Raw genomic sequence first — 19,141 nt, forward strand, 5'->3', positions numbered from 1 at the left:
TTGAGTTACAGGAAAGAATCCTGCCTAGAACTGTATTGGAGGTAAAAGAAAGAAAGGTGGACTGATGTTGGTTTGAGAACTTAAATCCCAAATATAGACATAGGGCTCTCTTATAATTCAGAGCCAAGACTGTAAATTAAGCTGTTTTAAGGAGCACTGCAGACGGTAGAAGAGAAGTGGGAGAATTAAAACTTCTTTCTTTTTTCTTTATGGAAAAGAGTACAAGAAGCATTGTGAGATTCTTAAACTCACGCCAACCATGTGTTCCTTCCCTCCCTCCTTTACCTCTTCTCTCTCCAGTCGTTACAAAATTCTGACATGGTTTTAAAGTGTTTGATAGAAATATTTAAATATCATTTAAATTTAAATTGGAATTCCTTGAGTTTTCCTACCTCTGATACTTAGTATGTTTTATCATCTGGGGGTGACATTTTTTATTTTCCTAAAACTGGAAATAAGATGTATGTACACATAATTTTCTTATACTTTAAGACATTTCCTATTTTGTTTCTATCTTGCCTTTTATATTTTTTAGTGAAAATCTTTAAATTGTATTTTAGTTGTAAATCTGTGTCTGGAATTTTTTTCAGCTTCAGGTGATACTGATGTAAAAGCATCTGGCTTTTCACTTCTCAGCCACAAGGCGGTGTACTGCCTCTACTGTCTGCAGTTTTGTGGGTTTTTTTGGTGACTTTTCAACAGCCAGATCAAATCCAACTTAAGAAAAAAAGAACATTATAAAAGTTCACTTCAGGCAGTAAAAGAAATTGTTTATGACAGCAGATAGTCTTTATAGAGGGTTCTAGTTTTATCTGAAGGTGATTCAAGGAGCTTTCACAGAGAAAATAAAAAATGAAATTAAAATAATTCATAAAATAATTTCATTGCTTTATTAATTTTTACTTGGAAAAACTTACGAGTTATTAAAATGTTTCAGGAATAAGAATAATAATATAAGAAGTATACATGTATGCTTTACCTAGATTTATCTGTTACTAATATTTTATCCCATTGCACATACTCTGTTTATATACTTGTGTATTTCCTTCTGAAACATTTAAAGCTGAGTAACATACATCATAACATTTTACCTCTAAATACTACATTGCATTTTTTCCTAAGAATAGTGATATTCTTTTTCATATAACCACAGTACATTGTTAACTTTAGTAAATTCAGCTTTAGTAAATTTAACATTGATAAAATAGTTTTGTCAAATCTGCCATCAATATTTCCATTTGTCTCTTGACTTAATAATATGCTTTATAATGTTTTTCCACTTTAGTTGAGGAGCCTCACATCAGTTGTAACATTTAATTGTCACTACTCTTTAGCTTCCTTTAACCTGGAATGTTTCCACAGCCAACTTTGTATTTTATAACATTGACTTTAACTTCCCTCCCCACTTTTAATAGAATAGTACTCATTCCCACTTTGGCTTTGTCTGATGATTCCTCATGATACAGATTATACATTCTCAGCTGTAATTTTGACCACTTCCAATTTGCCTTGATTCATGGACCTAACATTCCAGGTCCCTATGCAATATTGCTCACAGCATCGGACTTGCTTCTATCACCAGTCATATCCACAACTGGGTATTGTTTTTGCTTTGGCTCCATCCCTTCATTCTTTCTGGAGTTATTTCTCCACTGATCTCCAGTAGCATATTGGGCACCTACTGACCTGGGGAGTTCCTCTTTCAGTATCCTATCATTTTGCCTTTTCATACTGTTCATGGGGTTCTCCAGGCAAGAATACTGAAGTGGTTTGCCATTCCTTTCTCCAGTGGACCACATTCTGTCAGACCTCTCCACCATGACCTGTCCATCTTGAGTGGCCCCACACGGCATGGCTTAGTTTCATTGAGTTAGACAAGGCTGTGGTCAGTGTGATCAGATTGGCTAGTTTTCTGTGAGTATGGTTTCAGTGTGTCTGCCCTCTGATGCCCTCTCGCAACACCTACCGTCTTACTTGGGTTTCTCTTACCTTGGACATGGGATATCTCTTCACGGCTGCTCCAGCAAAGCACAGCTGCTGCTCCTATCCTTGGATGAGGGATATCTCCTCACTGGCTGCCCCTCCTGACCTTGAACGTGGAGTAGCTTCTCTTGGCCCTCCTGCACCTGTGCAGCCTCCACTTCTTGGACTTGGGGTTGCTCCTCTCGGCCGCTGCCCCTGACCTCAGGCGTGTGGTAGCTCCTCTAGCTACGTGAGTCATGTTCTGTCTGTTAAGGTCTTGTGTTTTCCTAAGATCCTTTTAATGGCGATGTTACTTTATGTTTTTGTTAAAGTCATTTTAAAAAAATTAGGTGTATGTGTTTAGAAGAGAAATAAATGCCATTCAAGTTTAAGAGCAAACAAACATTTTCTCTAAAGGAATATACTTAGAAATAAGGTTCCCAGTTCAGTTCAATCCAGTCGCTCAGTCGTGTCTGACTCTTTGCGACCCCATGAATCACAGCACGCCAGGCCTCCCTGTCCATCACCAACTCCCGGAGTTCATATGCATCACATCCATCGAGTCAGTGATGCCATCCAGCCATCTCATCCTCTGTCGTCCCCTTCTCCTCCTGCCCCCAATCCCTCCCAGCCTCAGAGTCTTTTCCAGTGAGTCAACTCTTCGCATGAGGTGGCCAAAGTACTGGAGTTTCAGCTTCAGCATCATTCCCTCCAAAGAAATCCCAGGGCTGATCTCCTTCAGAATGGACTGGTTGGATCTCCTTGCAGTCCAAGGGACTCTCAAGAGTCTTCTCCAACACCACAGTTCAAAAGCATCAGTTCTTTGGTGCTCAGCTTTCTTCACCAGTAGATAAAATCTAATTTGACATAAGACTTAAGGTGGCATATTTTAACTTTATTTTTGCAAAGCTTTTAATGTAGTGTATTGGCATTTAATCTGTCCCTAAACTGCCAGGGAGTCTTGTTGATATCCTCTTTGGGATCTGCTAGTCATTCTGGTGAAAGAATAAAATCGACATTAGACTAAAAGAAATAAAAAAAATTGAGATATCTCAATATTAAATCTCTAACATGTCACAATTAACACCAGATTAAAGTATTTTTTTAATCTCTATTTGAGTTTGTAGTTGTATTAGTAAAATTTCAATACAAAACAAACTTAAAAGAGCCAAATGTGTTGGCTGAAAAGAAAATTGTAAACTTCTCAAAGAAATAATTTCATCTTTATCCTTTAGTTATTTGAGGAATTTATTATTAAGTGAATATAAAGTTTTGTGAATAGGTAACTTTCCTAGATATTTTTAGTTTGTTAGAGTGTGTATAAAAATTCTCAGAAGGTGATAGACACATATTTTAAAGAAAATAGTCATTTTGAGTATTCATAATAGTTAATTTCTTGACTTTCTGAAAAGTATTTGTAACATCAGTATAAAGATGGCACAGTGCTCTCTAAGAAAAAGAAATAGTTGAGCTCTTTTGCAGAACATAGTGGATCAAGAACTTTTTAGTGGCATCTTAAACATAATCCATTTACTTTGATTACATATGTATATTACAAATAAAATATGTATTTCCCACATCTGTAAACATCAAAACATTTGAAGTATGAAATTAGATGACTGTAAAATGATTTGAATGCCAAAGTGCCCATTAAATTTAACAGTTGAACTTGAAAAATTACTGGATTCTTCTGTGAGTTAGGATTTCTCCCATTAGCTACCCTGCAGAGTATTGGAAAGGAGAAAAAATTACCTTGGTATTCTTTCCAGGTTTGCTCTTTGATTTTACAAAGAAGTGTACTACTTAAATTCTAGTAGTTTGTAGCCACTGCTTCTGACACTTGTATACATGTTTCTGTCTCCAGAGTGTACTGAATGGTACCCTGGGGACTGAGAAGGATTCATTGTGTCTTTTCAAGTGTATAACTTAATTCTAGGACCTTGAATATTGTTTAAAAAGTTGTTTTTGTTTACTTTCATTCCACAGACAAGACAGCTGTGTAGATTCTACTTCATCTCTGAGAGAGAACAAGCAACCTGAAGGTTTGGAATTAAAACAAGGTATGGATGACATACTTGACTTTTTCTGAAACATTTGCCTGAAAATTATAAGCATTTTACCCATAATAAATTTTCATAGTCTTCGAGTTTTCCCTCGTTTTATAAATAGGGAAAGAAAATAATTTATTTGGTCTGAGGTCAAGAGTCAGGAATACATCCTTTATTTCATGACTCCTTCAGGTATTGGAGTAGTTCTGCCTTAGTAATGTATGGTTACAAACGCCACCACTAAGGTATCATTTTGAAAAGTTTTAATTCAGTAATCTATTATATACTCTTAGCTGCAGGATACTGTAGATATATTGACTGGATAACTGTGGGTTTTATGTGGAGGAAAAAAAATTTATAGGATTTTTCTCTTTTTTTTTTTTTGCTTGATGTTTTGTCGTTGTTTACTTTCTTCCTTATGTATTGTTTTCTACAAATCAGTAACTTTTGTAACCCAAGTAAAGTGGTATTTGTTAGTATTTATTCGACAAATAAATAACTCAGTAGGTAGCTCAGTAGGGCTAATCTATTAGATGTCTTTTTGTTTGTTTGCTTTTTCCTCATGCCTGGTAGAGAAAATTGAATGTAAAAATAAGTTTTTATTAGTTCCTCAAAGACTACCTCATATATTTTTCCATTTTCCTGATAAAATTACTTCAGAGCCATGAGAGTCTGTTGCAGCCAAAAGGGTTATCTTGTTTATTTCATAGGCAGCTAATCTTTGATGGCTTAGAATAGTTTCTCTAAAACTTTGAGTCATAAGAACTTCCTTGGTAGAGAGAGATACAGGTCATCAGTTTATTCAGGCAGAATTTCTTCTTTTAAGCTACGGCCTGTATTACCAACACTTAATTAAGAAAGGGGAAAAAAAGTTGGTTAATTATGTGATTCTTGCAGTTTGTATGTAGAGAGAACAAAATCTGTTTTCTATAATTCTAACTTATGTTCTCTGGCATTTATATATATTTCTGATGATTTTGAGAATTCCAGTGCTTTTCAGAAGTCCTGTTGTGTTAACTTCTTCAATAGCCAGACAAAATTATATCTTTGTATTCTTACTTCTTCTCAGTATATTCTTGCTTCTTTTTAGCATCCCCACAGGCATTAACTCAGATTCATAGTTTTATATTTGTCATGTATAAATACATGCTAAGCACACATTATTTTCATATAATGTAGTCATAATCATTTAACTCTTGTACCTTGTGTGTTTTGACAACACTGCTGCTGTTTCTACCTTTGTTTCTGTTTTTGCATTTAATCAGCAGGTTGTGTAGAGACTGTTACTAGATTATCTGTGAAGAGAAGAATGCCATATAAAGGATGGAAAAGTTCAGAATGGGCAGGTTGATTCTCGTTCCCAGGGAAGAAGGAATGGAGACCCCATTGTACAAATTAGCTAGTGCCGTGCTCTCAGGGTTTTTCTGCTCCCTTGTTCCGGCACCTGGAGCTCTCTTCAGAATTTCCTTCCTGGTGCCAACAGCCTATTTTGCTGTGACTCTTTTTTTTTTAACGGTAACTTCAGTCATTTGAAAATTAGCGATGGAGGCAAAGAAGGAGAGAAAAATAACTCAGTAGCCGGATACCACAAAGCCCAGTTTTTAATGCTCAGGAGCCTTGATAGACACTCTTAGGTTCTCACTTCAGCATCACAAACGTCAGGAACACAGTCATCAGTAAGTGACGGCCGGCAGGATGAGGAAACAGGAGACCCAAGCACAGCAGTACCACTGTGCGGTGCTGTGCGTGTGCATGCTGTGACTGAATTTGTAGGAAATGGTTACTTTTCAGCTCCTTTTGGAAAACAGGAAAGTAAGTCTTTTAGACAAATGCCTATGAAATGGTCAAAATTTTAAATTTTGTTGCATAATGTTGTATATTGTAAATTATTTAGAAGATTCAGTTATGTGTAACACCTTACAGATGAATGTTAGTAAAACTGAAATCCGAACCAGAGGGTAAGTAACTTGCAGGGAGTTACCCAAGTTGAGGTACCCCAGGAAACAGAAATGCTGGTAGGCTCAGTAAAGATTGCCTTTTTTCTAAATGGACTAAAACTGTCTATTTTTAATATGCAGATTTTTAAAATTGATTTATTGTTATCTCTAACTTTCTATTTTTGTTCACAGTTGGTTAATCAAAACAGAACATAATTCTCCTTGTGAATGCATTGTCATTTTATTTAATGGCTTGACCATTTAAGAAAATTCACTGAAGCTTACTTAGTATTAAAGTAACTGTTCAGTAGACCAAAATATAAAGCAGCACTGAATTTTCTCTTTGCTCTTTCAGGATAAAATAAATCTTATTATTATGCCCTATTAATAGTATATGATATTGGCAAGTTATTTAAATTATCTTTTCAGTTTTTTCAGCTTCTGAAATAGTCAATATTGAGAAACAGTAACTATGAATTAGGTAAATTGAAATTGGCATTTCTTTGTCTAGTACTGGTATTATTTATCTTGTTGATAGGAAATTCATTTATGAAACTGGCAGTGCTGAAGATGAGTATCAGACTCTACACTAACTTCTGCCCTCACTGAGAAAACATTTAAATGTAAATATAATCCAGTTGATTGATACTGTAGTAAAATAGCATTAGGATTAGTGTTGTAAATCATTTTTAGCAAAAGGGTAGAAGAATGGTTTATATAAATTTTCTAAATTGGTCATTTGTGCTCCAGTTAAAAAAATGCAACTGCTATTTGTCAAAAGATATTTATTTTTCAGTTTATGTGCTTTACAGTTTCTTTTTTTGCCTTTTTAAAATTGGGGGATAATTGCTTTACAGTGTTGTGTTGGTTTCTGCCATATAACAGCATGAATCAGGCACAAGTATACATATATCCCTTCCCTCTTGACTCTTGAACCTCCGACCCACACCCTGCTCCCCACCCCGCTGCCCCACCCCAGGTTGTCACAGAGCACCAGGTTGAGCTCCCCGTGTTACACAGCACCTTCCCACTAGCTGTGTGTTTTACATATGGCAATGTGCATGGTTCAGTGCTGCTCTCTGTAATCACCCCATCCTCACCTTTTCCTGCTGTGTCCACGAGTCTGTTCTCTGTTTGTGTGTCAAGGTTATTTAATACATTGAAAATATTTTTAAAATATAAAACAAATCCTTGCTAATATTAATTAACTCATATATTTATCTATAAATAAATAAATTTTAAGATATTCAGTGATATTAAAGCAATTTAAATTGTTGCTTTAAAGTTTATAACTGGAGTATGTGTAATTTTGCAAATTATTCTCCTTTGTAACTTCAAGAATTAAGCTCTTATGTTTGTGTTCCTTCTTGGAAGTTGTTATAAGAATTTTTTTTTAACTCTACATGATTAAATAGCTAAGTTAAAATTGTATATTTAGGATGAAGAGAAGAATTGAGATTTATAGTAGTTCCTTTAAAATATTGGAAAGGCTGCTATGTAGAAGACTGATTAGGTTTGTTCTAATAGAGAATAAAAGTGGGGCTAGTAGATAAGGTTGTTATTAGATATGGTTGGTTCAATTTGTTTATTTCAAATAGTCAGATGTATCAGAAAATGCATTCTGCTTTCTGATACATCCATATTGCTGAAGGTGTTTTCACACAAGTTACACAAATGGCCACTTGGTGGTGCTGCTGTAGAGAAGATTCAAGTAGTGTTTAACATTTGGATGTTTGACCTTAATCTTGAAGTTCCTTTCCATCAGATTTTCTAAAGACCAGTGCCTAGTGCAGTGTTGGCACTTGTGAAGAGTGTTAATAACTGTTTTATTAAATTGTTTAATGTAAGAATAATGAGATATGCAATCTTCTCTCTCTCTCCATTTTTCTGTTAGAGAAAAAGATGCTTGATTTTTAGTCTTTTAAAAAAGCTGTATGGTGGTTTCCAAATACATTCATTTGAATACAGTTATAAAAATAGGTAATGTAACCACATGGTATATAAGATGATCAAAATTAATAAGACACTGACTGCATTTTACTCTGCATCTTTTACATCAACTTTCTCATATGAAAATTATTACTCTTATCTATTAGAGAAAGACATGCAAACACACAAAAAAATGCACACAGACTTTTATTATGATTAGACGCAAGTCTTGTCCCTTTTTTTTTTTTTTTTTAAATTAATGTAGTTGCCTCACGCAGTTATTTTGGCCTTCTAATTCAGGAGTTAGTGAATGATAGCTTTAAGAATTTACCTTGTTGAGAACTTCAGGAATTTGAAAAGTAGAATTTAATGGGGAAAAATTGTTTGCAGTGGTTAACCCATGTGATGAAATTTAGATACTTTCAGCCTTTCAGACTGCTGGTCAACAAAGTATAATTATACACACTCCCTGAGAATATAAAATGAAAATACTCAAAATTTTAAAGTGAATAAATACATGAAAACTGTTATGTAGTTTTAATGTATTTTTATGAATATATTTAAATTTCTTCCTTTAAAAATTTTCAGTTAAATATAGTAATTATAATAGTTCACGTTAATTATGTATTAATTTATAAGTAAAAATAAATTTTTTGTGTGTGTAGTGAGACAGGTACTTAAAAATGTTTTCACTGATAGGTTTATGTAAACAATGAAGTTGAGAGATAACTCTTTCAGACTGTTATTAAGGATTGATGGTGACCATAAGTGTTCATTTATTACTTCTAAAAAATTAAATGTGATATGAGATTTTTCCATTGTTTAGCAAAGATACTAAACAAAAAACTGTATGAGACTATTTGAATCCTTAAGGTGAGAGTAAATAGAAAAACTCAGCTAATTTTTGTTCCTACTGCTTTTGTTGTTATTGTTGTTCTGAGGTAATAGTGCTCTAGTGTAAGCGAAGGTAGATACGGAGGGGAACTAGAATAAAAAAGAATGAAGAAATGAATTTGCACTTACAAAGGGGTTGATTTTTGCTGAAAAGAACTTCACAACCATGGAGGAATAAGTACAAGTTATAAAAAACTGAAAAGACAATGAGAAGAGTGTCATCAGACTTTTATTGCTCAGTAAAGGAAGAGAGAATGGAGATCATCAGTCAGTTAAGTAGCATTTATAGGCCAGAAGCTTTATGCGAAGAGATCCCTGGTTTGGCAAATGAACTCTGCACACCCTCTTCATTTGAAGACCACAGTTGCAGGCAGGCCTGTTAGAGAGCTGAGGGGAGACTGAAAAGAAAGTGTTACAAGCCTGTTGGGGAGTTGAAAGCAGAAAGCATGTGTACGCTTGGACTGCTGGTTTGTTTTCAAAGTTGGAGTCTAATTCCTTTCCTCCTAGCCCTTGATTATCCCCTTGACTGGCTCTAACAAATAAGTATTCACAGATTGTGGCTTCTCAACACGAGTTAACTTCTTTAAAGATTTAAAAAAAAAATTGTTCTGGGGAAATGATATCCAATTCAGTGATTGGTGAAGTAAGAAGAGATTGTGGTATAACCATCAGTGTGGCTTAAGAATTTACATCTTTTCTCGTTCCTTTGAGCTTTTTCACAAGTTATTACCAGCAGTGACACCAAAGATGATCCTCCCTGCTTTTTAATTTGTCTCTTTCTGTGAGTAGTAGTTAAATGAAAGGGTGAAAATTACATTTTATATGGCAAATTAGCCCATACTCTTCCTGTACCTTTTGAAGGCCCCCTGTTGAATTTAAATATGAGACTTTTCTGTATTTCTTTTCTTTTTTTGAAAGTAAACTGAGAAGGTTTTGGGATGTGTCATGCTCTGTGTGTGTTTTACTGAGAATGAAATTATGAAGACTTGGATTCAGTATTTTGAGAGAAATGTTTGTTTCCATGTTTCTTTAAATTATAAAGCATTATATCTCATTTTAAGCATTATATCTTGTGATGCGTTTGATAGTATCCCAGACACACCGTGAGGAAGTATGTCTCTCCAGCTGCTTTGGAGTTCACATATGCCAAACCTCCTCAGATGTTTGAATCCCCTTTGGATCCTCTGTGCTTTTCAATCATTATGTTCTCATCCAGTTCATTGGAAAAAGTAACTGCTTATATGAAAGCTGTCCTCCCAAAGGGAAGATAGTAAATACTAGGCTTGTCAGCAGGTTCTGAACTTTTTATGTACCTAGCATCCATAGCCTGTGATGTAATTAGCAATTTTGGTTGCTGTGTCATATAGCTGATACATAATAAGCTTGTAGTTAACAAACTTTGTTTTTAAAAGGTAATACTTAAAAATTTTTTTGAATATCTTTAGATTTATTTAAAAAAATCGAGTGGAAACTACAGAGCTCCTGTATACCCACTTACCAGTTCTTCCAGTTTCCCATATTATCTTGCATTAGTGTGGTAAATTTGTTACACTTGATGCAGCAATAGCAATACATTATCACTAACTAAAGTCCATAGTTTACATTAGGGTTCATTCTTTGTGCTGTACCTGCTATGAGTTTTGGTAACTTACAATAAGGTATCCACCATGATAGTATCATACAGTATAGTTTCACCTGTTCATTCGTTTTTTTCTCTCTCCCCCTAGACTCCTGGCAACCACCCACCTTTTTACTGTCTCTGTAGTTTTGTCTTTTCTGTAATGTCATTCAGCTGAGCTCATATAATACATAGTTTTTGCAGATTGGCTTTTTTCACTTAGCAGTACACATTTGAGATTCTTCTGTGTCTTTTTATGATTTGATAACATTTCTTTTACTGCTGAATAATCTTCCATTGTCTGCATGTACTGCAGTTTGCTTATCCTTTCACCTACTGAAGGACATCTTGCTTCCAAATTTGGCAGTTGTGACTAACGCTGTTACATTCATTTGTATGCAGGTTTTTGTGTGGACATAAGTATTCAACTCTGGGTAAATGCCATATTTAGTTTTGTAAGAAACAGCCAAACTGTCTTTCAAAGCTCTGTACCATTTCACATTCCCATGAATGAGAGTTCCCGATGTTTTACATCGTTGCTAGCATTTGGTGCCTGCCAGTGTTTTGGATACCCACTCCAGTACTCTTGCTTGGAAAATCCCATGGACGGAGGAGCCTGGTGGGCTGCAATCCATGGGGTTGCGTCTGAGCGACTTCACTTTCACTTTCCACTTTCATGCATTGGAGAAGGAAATGGCAACCCACAACCAACTCTTGCCTGAAGAATCCCAGGGATGGCAAAGCCTGGTGGGCTGCTGTCTATGGGGTCGCACAGAGTCGGACACAACTGAAGCGACTTAGCAGCAGCAGCAGTGTTTTTGGATTTTGGCCTTTCTAATGGGTGTCTAGTTTAACTTTGCAGTACCCACTGTAATGGTCTGTGATGTTGAGCATCTTTTCACGTGCTTCTTTGCCATCTGTATCTCTTCTTTGGTAACTTGTCTCTTCAGATCTTTTGCCCATTCAAAAATTTGGTCCTTTGTTTTTTGATAGTTGAGTTTTAAGAGTTCTTTATATATTTTGGATACCAGTCTTTTATCAAATGTGTTTTGTAAATATTTTCTCACAGTCTATGGCTTGTTTTTTATTCTCTGAATTTCTATCCACATTTAATAAATACTTTTTGGGTCTTTGTCTCCCTCATATTATATTTATTTAGGTGGGTTTAAGGGATCTAGAAGATATGTTTGTCTGAACCAGCATTCTAATCTGTGAAGGTTTTGTGGTCATTCTGATTTTGTTAAGATCTGAGAGGCAGTACTAAAGGTTTAAATGCATAGATTTTCAAAATATACTTGGGTTTGAATGTTGGTTCTGCCATTTAAGTTGTATAAACTGGGGCAAGTTACTTAAATTCTCTTTTCCTCAGTTTCCTCATTGGTGAAATGCAGATAATAAATGAATGCCTGTTCCACTGCGTTGGCATAAGGATGAAATGGACTAATACTTGTGAAGTGCTTTAGAGAAATAAAACGCTTTGTACAAAGTAACTGTTCCATAAATATCAGCCACTGTTATAAAATTTCTACCATTATTATCATCATTAATGTTTTCTGCTCCATCCCCTTAGTATCATCCTGGCTGTCTCTAATGGGTAAAAGTGTCACTGTGTCGGATCATAGTCTGCCTTTAGGTAACTTCTATCCACTTGGTCCTTCTGTGTCCTTTGGGTTATAGACAGTGAATTCAGTATTTCCCTGAATGGCATGTCTTCAAATTTTAAGGCTGATTCCTTCTTTCTACAAACAAATTGTTGTTTTGTGCTGGGAATCAGGGATAGAAAGATAAATACAGTGTGGCCTGGCTTCACAAGAAGTTACCTAGTCAAGGAAAACAGATGTGTAAATTAAATTTTCATATCTGTTTGTACCTGAACTTATGTATTCCCCTTTCTTCCCATCAAAGTGCTTGAAGTGCTTGAATATGTCCCATAATAAATTCTAGATCCTTACCTTCCCTCCACCCCTTGTTTGCTTGCAGAGCAGCAAACAAATAAAACAAACGTTGAACTCATATTTTTTTGTGGCTGCACCAAATGGCCTGAAGGATCTTCTTTTCCCAACCAGGAATAGAACCCATGTCTCCTGCGGTGGAAGCTCAGAGTTCTTTTTTTAATATAGCTCAGAGTTCTAAACCCTGGACCACTAGGAAAATCCTGAACTCATTCTTGATGAGTCCTTTTTTTCCCATCAGCAAAACCTGTCAACTTTGCTTTCAGAATATTCAGAATCCAGCCAATCCAAACACCTCTTCTTAGCCATTATTCTGGTGCTGATTCTTAGAGTATCCTGATCCCTCTCTTGCTGTCTATGCATTCCTATAGTCTTTTTTTCCACACAGCAGTCTGCATGATTGTTTTAAACTGTAAGAACGGTCATGTCACTCTTCTTCTCAAAGTCTTCCAAAATCTTTCCATCTCAAAACAAAATCTCAATTCCTTCCTTCTCTCTGGTGGCTGGTACCATATGGTATGGTGTGGTAGGGACAGTGCCACGTGATGTGACCTGTCACCTTCTCCCTAACTCCCTCTCTTCCTTCATCTTGATTTTCCCCTCCACTCTAAGCACTCTTAAGTCAAGGACTTGCTTTTGCTATTTCTATAACTGTGCGCTCCTCCCCAAGAGAACCATGTCAGTCTCCACAGAGCGTTTAGATCCCTGATCAGATGCTACCTGGTCTGTCTAAACTAATTAGCACTACCTTTTTCATAGTTCATAAATCTCTTAATTTATAGATTTACTGGGAATTGAAGTCAAACTTACTGTACTGTAGTCTTAGAGAAGTCACCTTTTGAAAGCCAGAACTCTGTTGCTGTGTCATGTGTTTAGTTCCTGTATATCTCACAGTAGGACTGGAAATCTATCACTGTGACTAGAAGTTTTAATATCTGTCTTGCAGTTTGTTCAAATCTGAGATTTATGCTTGTTCACACCAATGGTATGCTCTTATTTAGGTCAAACTACTTGTTCTTTAAGATTGTTGTTTAGTTGCTAACTTGTGTCTGACTCTTTTGTGACCTCATTGACTAGGCTGCCAGGCTCCTCTGTCCATAAGATTTCCCAGGTAAGAATACTGGAGTGGGTTGCCATTTTCTTCTCCAGGGAATCTTGCTGACCCTGGGATCAAACCCGCATCTCCTGCATTGCAGGCAGATTATTTACCACTGAGCCACCAGGCTCTCTTTAAGATCAGACATCTCCAGATTGGTGAGGCCTTTCTTAACCTATTTATGCTTACCTCACTTTTTTTCCTCATTCCCCTTACTGTAGAATTGATTATCACCTCATTGATACCACTACTGCCTATTTTATTTACTTCTGTTATAACATCGCCCAATTCAATAAACATTTATGGATACCTAAATTTAGATACTGTAAGGTAAAGGATTTGGAGAAGGCAGTGGCAACCCACTCTAGTACTCTTGCCTGGAGAATCCCAGGGACAGGGGAGCCTGGTGGGCTGCCATCTATGGGGTCACACAGAGTCAGACACGACTGAAGCGACTTAGCAGCAGTAGCAAGGTAAAGGATTATATCTTAGAATTCTTTCATTGATTGTATATAGTGGATACTCATATTCTTTTGAATAAGTGGATGATAGCTCATTAAAAGAATTCCTTCTTTCTCTTCTACCCTGTCCAATGTGTACAAGTTCTTAAAAAGAAAATAAAAGTGAAATAGAATATTAGTTATATTTGTCCTTTGATATTCTACCACCTACCCCAAAGAGTGAGTTGCTTATAAGCGTGTTTTTCTTTCTGGTTTTAACAAAACTGAGTTAAATTTTGTTTCATTTCCCTTAGCCTTTAGATTTGTTTATATTACTTGTATAGATTCATATCAGTCTTTTATATTAAGCATTGATCATGTGCCCTTTTTAAAATATGTGGTCCTCATAGAGGTTGTTCTTTTTTTTTTTCTTTTTTATCCTTTTTTTTAATTGGCTTACCTGTATTTTTAAAAATTAATTAATTTATTTTATTGAAGGATAATTGCTTTACAGAATTTTGTTGTTTTCTGTCAAACCTCAACATGAATCAGCCATAGGTATACATATATCCCCTCCCCTTTGAACCTCCCTCCCATCTCCCTTCCCATCCCACCCCTCTAGGTTGATGCAGAGTCCCTGCTTGAGTTTCCTGAGCCATACAGCAAATTTCCGTTGGTTGTCTATTTTACATATGGTAATATAAGTTTCCATGTTGCTCTCTCCATACGTCTCACCCTCTCCTCCCCTCTCCCCACATGCATAAGTCTGTTCTCTGTTCTCTGTTTCTGTTTCTCCATTGCTGCCCTGGAAATAAATTCTTCAGTACCATTTTTCTAGATTCCATATATATGCATTAGTATATGATATTTATCTTTCTTTTTCTGACTTACTTCACTCTGTATAATAGGTTCATCCACCTCATTAGAACTGACTCAAATACATTCCTTTTAATGGCTGAGTAATATTCCATTGTGTATATGTACCACAACTTCTTTATCCATCCATCTGTCAATGGACATCTAGGTTGCTTCCATGTTCTAGCTATCGTAAATAGTGCTTCAGTGAACATTGGGCTACATGTGTCTTTTTCAGTTTTGGTTTCCTCAGGGTATATGCCTAGGAGTGGGATTGCTGGGTCATATGGTCATTTTCTTTCTAGTTTTTTGAGGAATCTCCATACGTTCTTCCATTTGGCTGTATCAATTTACATTCCCACCAACAGTGCAAGAGCGTTTCCTTTTCTCCACACCTTCTCCAGCATTTATTGTTTGTAGACTTTTTGATGATGGCCATTCTGACTGGTGTGAGGTGATATCTTATTGTAGTTTTGATTTGCATTTCTTTAATAATGAGCAGTGTTGAGTATCTTTTCATGTGTTTGCTAGCCATCTGTATGTCTTCTTTGCAGAAATGTTTGTTTAGGTCTTTTTCCCACTATTTGATTGGGTTGTTTGTTTTTCTAGTATTGAGTTGTATGAGCTGCTTGTATATTTTGGAAATTAATCCTTTGTCAGTTGCTTAATTTGCTATTATTGTCTCCCATTCTGAGGGTTGTCTTTTCATCTTGCTTATAGTTTCCTTTGCTGTGCAGAAGCTTTTAAGTTTAATCAGGTCCCAGTTGCTTACTTTTGTTTTTATTTCCATTACTCTAGAAGGTGGGTCATAGAGGATCTTGCTTTGATTTATGTCATTGAGTATTCTACCTGTGTTTTCCTGTAAGAGTTTTATAGTTTCTGGTCTTATATTTAGCTCTTTAATCCATTTCGAGTTTATCTTTGTGTATGCTGTTAGGAAGTGTTCTGACTTCATTCTTTTACATGTAGCTGTCCAGTTTTCCCAGCACCACTTTTGAAGAGACTGTCTTTGCCCCATTGTATATTCTTGCCTTCTTTGTCAAAAATAAGGTACCCATACGTGAATGGGTTTATTTCTGGGCTTTCTATCTTGTTCCATTGGTCTATATTTCTGTTTTAGTGCCAGCATCATACTCTTTTGATGACTATAGCTTTGTAGTATAATCTGAAATCAGCAAGGTTGATTCCTCCAGCTCCATTTCTTTCTCAAGACTACTTTGTTTATTCAGGGTCTTTTGTGTTTTCCATATGAATTGTAAAATTTTTTTTTCTAGTTCTGTGAAAAATGCCATCGGTAATTTGATAGGGGTTGTATTGAATCTGCAGATTGTGTCTGGTAGTATAGTCATTTTCACAATATTGATTCTTCCTACCCAGAAACACAGAATATCTCTCCATCTGTTTATGTCGTCTTTGATTTCTTTCATTAGCGTCTTATAATAATCTGTGTACAGTTCTTTTGTCTCCTTAGATAAGTATATTCCTAGATATTTAATTCTTTTTGTTGCAGTGGTGAATGGGATTGATTCCTTAATTTCTTTCTGCTTTTTCATTGTTAGTATATAGAAATGCAAGTGATTTCTGTGTATTGACTTTGTATCCTGTGACTTTCCTAAATTCACTGATTAGCTCTAGTAATTTTGTGATACTATCTTTAGGGTTTTCTGTGTACAGTATCTTGTCATCTGCAAACAGTGAGAGCTTTACTACTTCTTTTCTGATCTGGATTCCTTTTATTTCTTTTTCTTCTCTGATTGCTGTAGCTAGGACTTCCAAAACTATGTTGAATAATAGTGGTTAAAGTGGACACCTTTGCCTTGTTCCTGATCTTAGAGGGAATGCTTTCAGTTTTTCACCATTGAGAATAATGTTTGCTGTAGGCTTATCATCTATGGTCTTTGCTGTGTTGAGGTAGGTTCCTTCTATGCCCATTTTTTGAAGAGTTTTAATCATGAATGGGTGCTGAATTTTGTCAAAGGCTTTTTATGCATCTATTGAGATGGTCATGTGGTTTTTATCTTTCAATTTGTTAATATGGTGTATCACATTGATTGATTTGCATATATTGAAGAATACTGGCATCCCTGGAATAAACCCAACTTGGTCATGGTGTATGAACTTTTTGATGTGTTGCTGGCTTCTGTTTGCTGAAATTTTGTTGAGGATTTTCGCATCTGTGTTCATCAGTGATATTGGCCTGTAGTTTTCTTTTTTTGTATTGTCTCTGTCTGGTTTTGGTATCAGGGTGATGGTGGCCTTGTAGAATGAGTTTGGAAGTGTTCTTTCCTCTGCAGATTTTGGAAAGAGTTTTAGGATGATAGGCATTAGCTCTTCTCTAAATGTTTGATAGCATTCACCTGTGAAGCTGCTGGTCCTGGGCTTTTGTTTTTTAGGAAATTTTTGATCACAGCTTCTATTTCAGTGCTTGCAATTGGGTTGTTCATAATTTCTATTTCTTCTTGTTTCAGCCTTGGAAGATTAAACTTTTCTAAGAATCTGTCCATTTCTTCCAGGTTATCCATTTTACTGCCATATAGTTGTTCGTAATAGTCTCTTAAAATCCTTTGTATTTGTGCATTGTCTGTTGTAACCTCTGCTTTTTCATTTCTTATTTTGTTGATTTGATTCTTCTCTCTTTTTTTCTTGATGAATCTGGCTAAAGGTTTGCCAATTTTTTTTTCTTTTCAAAGAACAAGCTTTTTGTTTTACTAATCTTTACTATTGTTTCTTTCATTTCTTTTTCATTTATTTCTGCTCAGATCTTTATGATTTCTTTCCTTCTATTAATTTTGGGTTTTTTTGTTTGTTTATTTTTTCTTTTCCCAGTTGTTTTAGCTGTAAAGTTAGGTTGTCTATTTGATGTGTTTTCTTTTTTTTGTTTGTTTCTTGAGGTAGGATTGTATTGCTATAAATTTCCCTCTTAGGACTGCTTTTGCTGCATCCCACAGGTTTTGAGTTGTCATGTTTTCATTGTCGTTTGTTTCTAGAAAATTTTTGATTTCTCTTTTGATTTCTTCAGTAACCTGTTGGTTATTTAGAAAGGTGTTGTTTAATCTCCATGTGTCTGTGTTTCTTACAGTTTTTTTCTTGTAATGGATATCTACTCTCATAGCTTTGTGGTCGGAGAGGATGCTTGATATGATTTCAATATTCTTAAATTTACTGAGGTTTGATTTGTGACCCAAGATGTGGTCTATCCTGGAGAATGTTCCATGTGCACTTGAGAAGAAGGTGTATTCTTCTGCATTTGGATGGAATATCCTGAAGTTATGAATGAGATCCATTTCATCTAATGTATTATTTAAGACTTGTGTTTCCTTATTTTCTGTTTTGATGATCTGTCCATTTCTCCTTTTATGTCTATTAGTAATTGTTTTAAATATTGAGGTGCTCCTTTGTTGGGTGTACAGATATTTACAATTGTTATGTCTTCCTCTTGGATTGATCCCTTGATCATTATGTAGTGTCCTTCCTTATCTCTTGTAATCGTCTTTATTTTAAGGTCTATTTTGCCTGATATGAGGATAAAAGATGTCTATTTTGTCAGCTTTCTTTTGCTTCCCATTTGCATGGAGTATATTTTTCCGTCCTCTCACTTTCATTCCGTATGTGTCTTTAGATCTGAAGTTTGTTTCTTGTAGAGAGCATGTATATGGGTCTTGTTTTTGTATCCATTCAGCCAGCCTGTGTCTTTTAGTTGGAGCATTTAATCCATTCACATTTAAAGTAATTATTGATATATATGTTCCTATTGCCATTTTCTTAATTTTGGGGGGTTAATTTTGTAGGTCTTTTTCTTCTCTTGTATTTCTTGACTATATAAGTCCCTTTAACATTTGTTGTAAAGCTGCTTTGGTAGTACTGAATTCTCTTAACTTTTGCTTGTTTGAAAAGCATTTTATTTCTCCATCAATTTTGAATGAGATCCTTGCTGGGTATAGTAATCTTGGTTGTAGATTTTACACTTTCAGTACTTTAAATATATTCTGCCGTTCTGGCTGGCAGAGTTTCTGCTGAAAGATCAACTGTTAAACATATGGGATTCCCCTTGTATGTTACTTGTTGCTTTTCCCTTGCTATTTTTAATATTCTTTCTTTGTGTTTAGTCTTTGCTAGTTTGATTAGTATGTGTCTTAGTGTGTTTCTCCTTGGGTTTATCCTGTATGGGGCTCTTTGTGCCTCTTGGACCTGATTGACTATTTTCGTTTCCATGTTGGGGAAATTTTCAACTATAACCTCTTCAAAAATTTTCTCATACCCTTTCTTTTTCTCTTTTTCTGGGACCCCTAGAATTCGAATGTTGGTGCTTTTGATATTGTCCTTAGGTCTCTGAGGCTATCCTCAATTCTTTTCATTCCTGTACTTTATTCTGCTCTTCAGAAGTTATTTTCACCATTTTATCTTCCAGCT

At 35.6% G+C, this 19,141-nt stretch overlaps 1 protein-coding gene across 1 annotated transcript in view; it reads left to right on the forward strand.

Annotated features, from left to right (window-relative positions):
- The window catches only part of CAAP1 (caspase activity and apoptosis inhibitor 1), a 71,745-nt gene that overhangs the window by 23,312 nt on the left and 29,292 nt on the right, over positions 1–19,141 (forward strand). Inside the window, exon 5 of the mRNA XM_006075601.3 lies at positions 3,949–4,022. Within this exon, the coding sequence (XP_006075663.2) occupies positions 3,949–4,022 (74 nt within the window). The remainder of the gene's footprint in view (positions 1–3,948; positions 4,023–19,141) is intronic.

Source organism: Bubalus bubalis, chromosome 3 (assembly GCF_019923935.1).
Source record: "Bubalus bubalis isolate 160015118507 breed Murrah chromosome 3, NDDB_SH_1, whole genome shotgun sequence".
Lineage (NCBI taxonomy): Eukaryota > Metazoa > Chordata > Mammalia > Artiodactyla > Bovidae > Bubalus > Bubalus bubalis.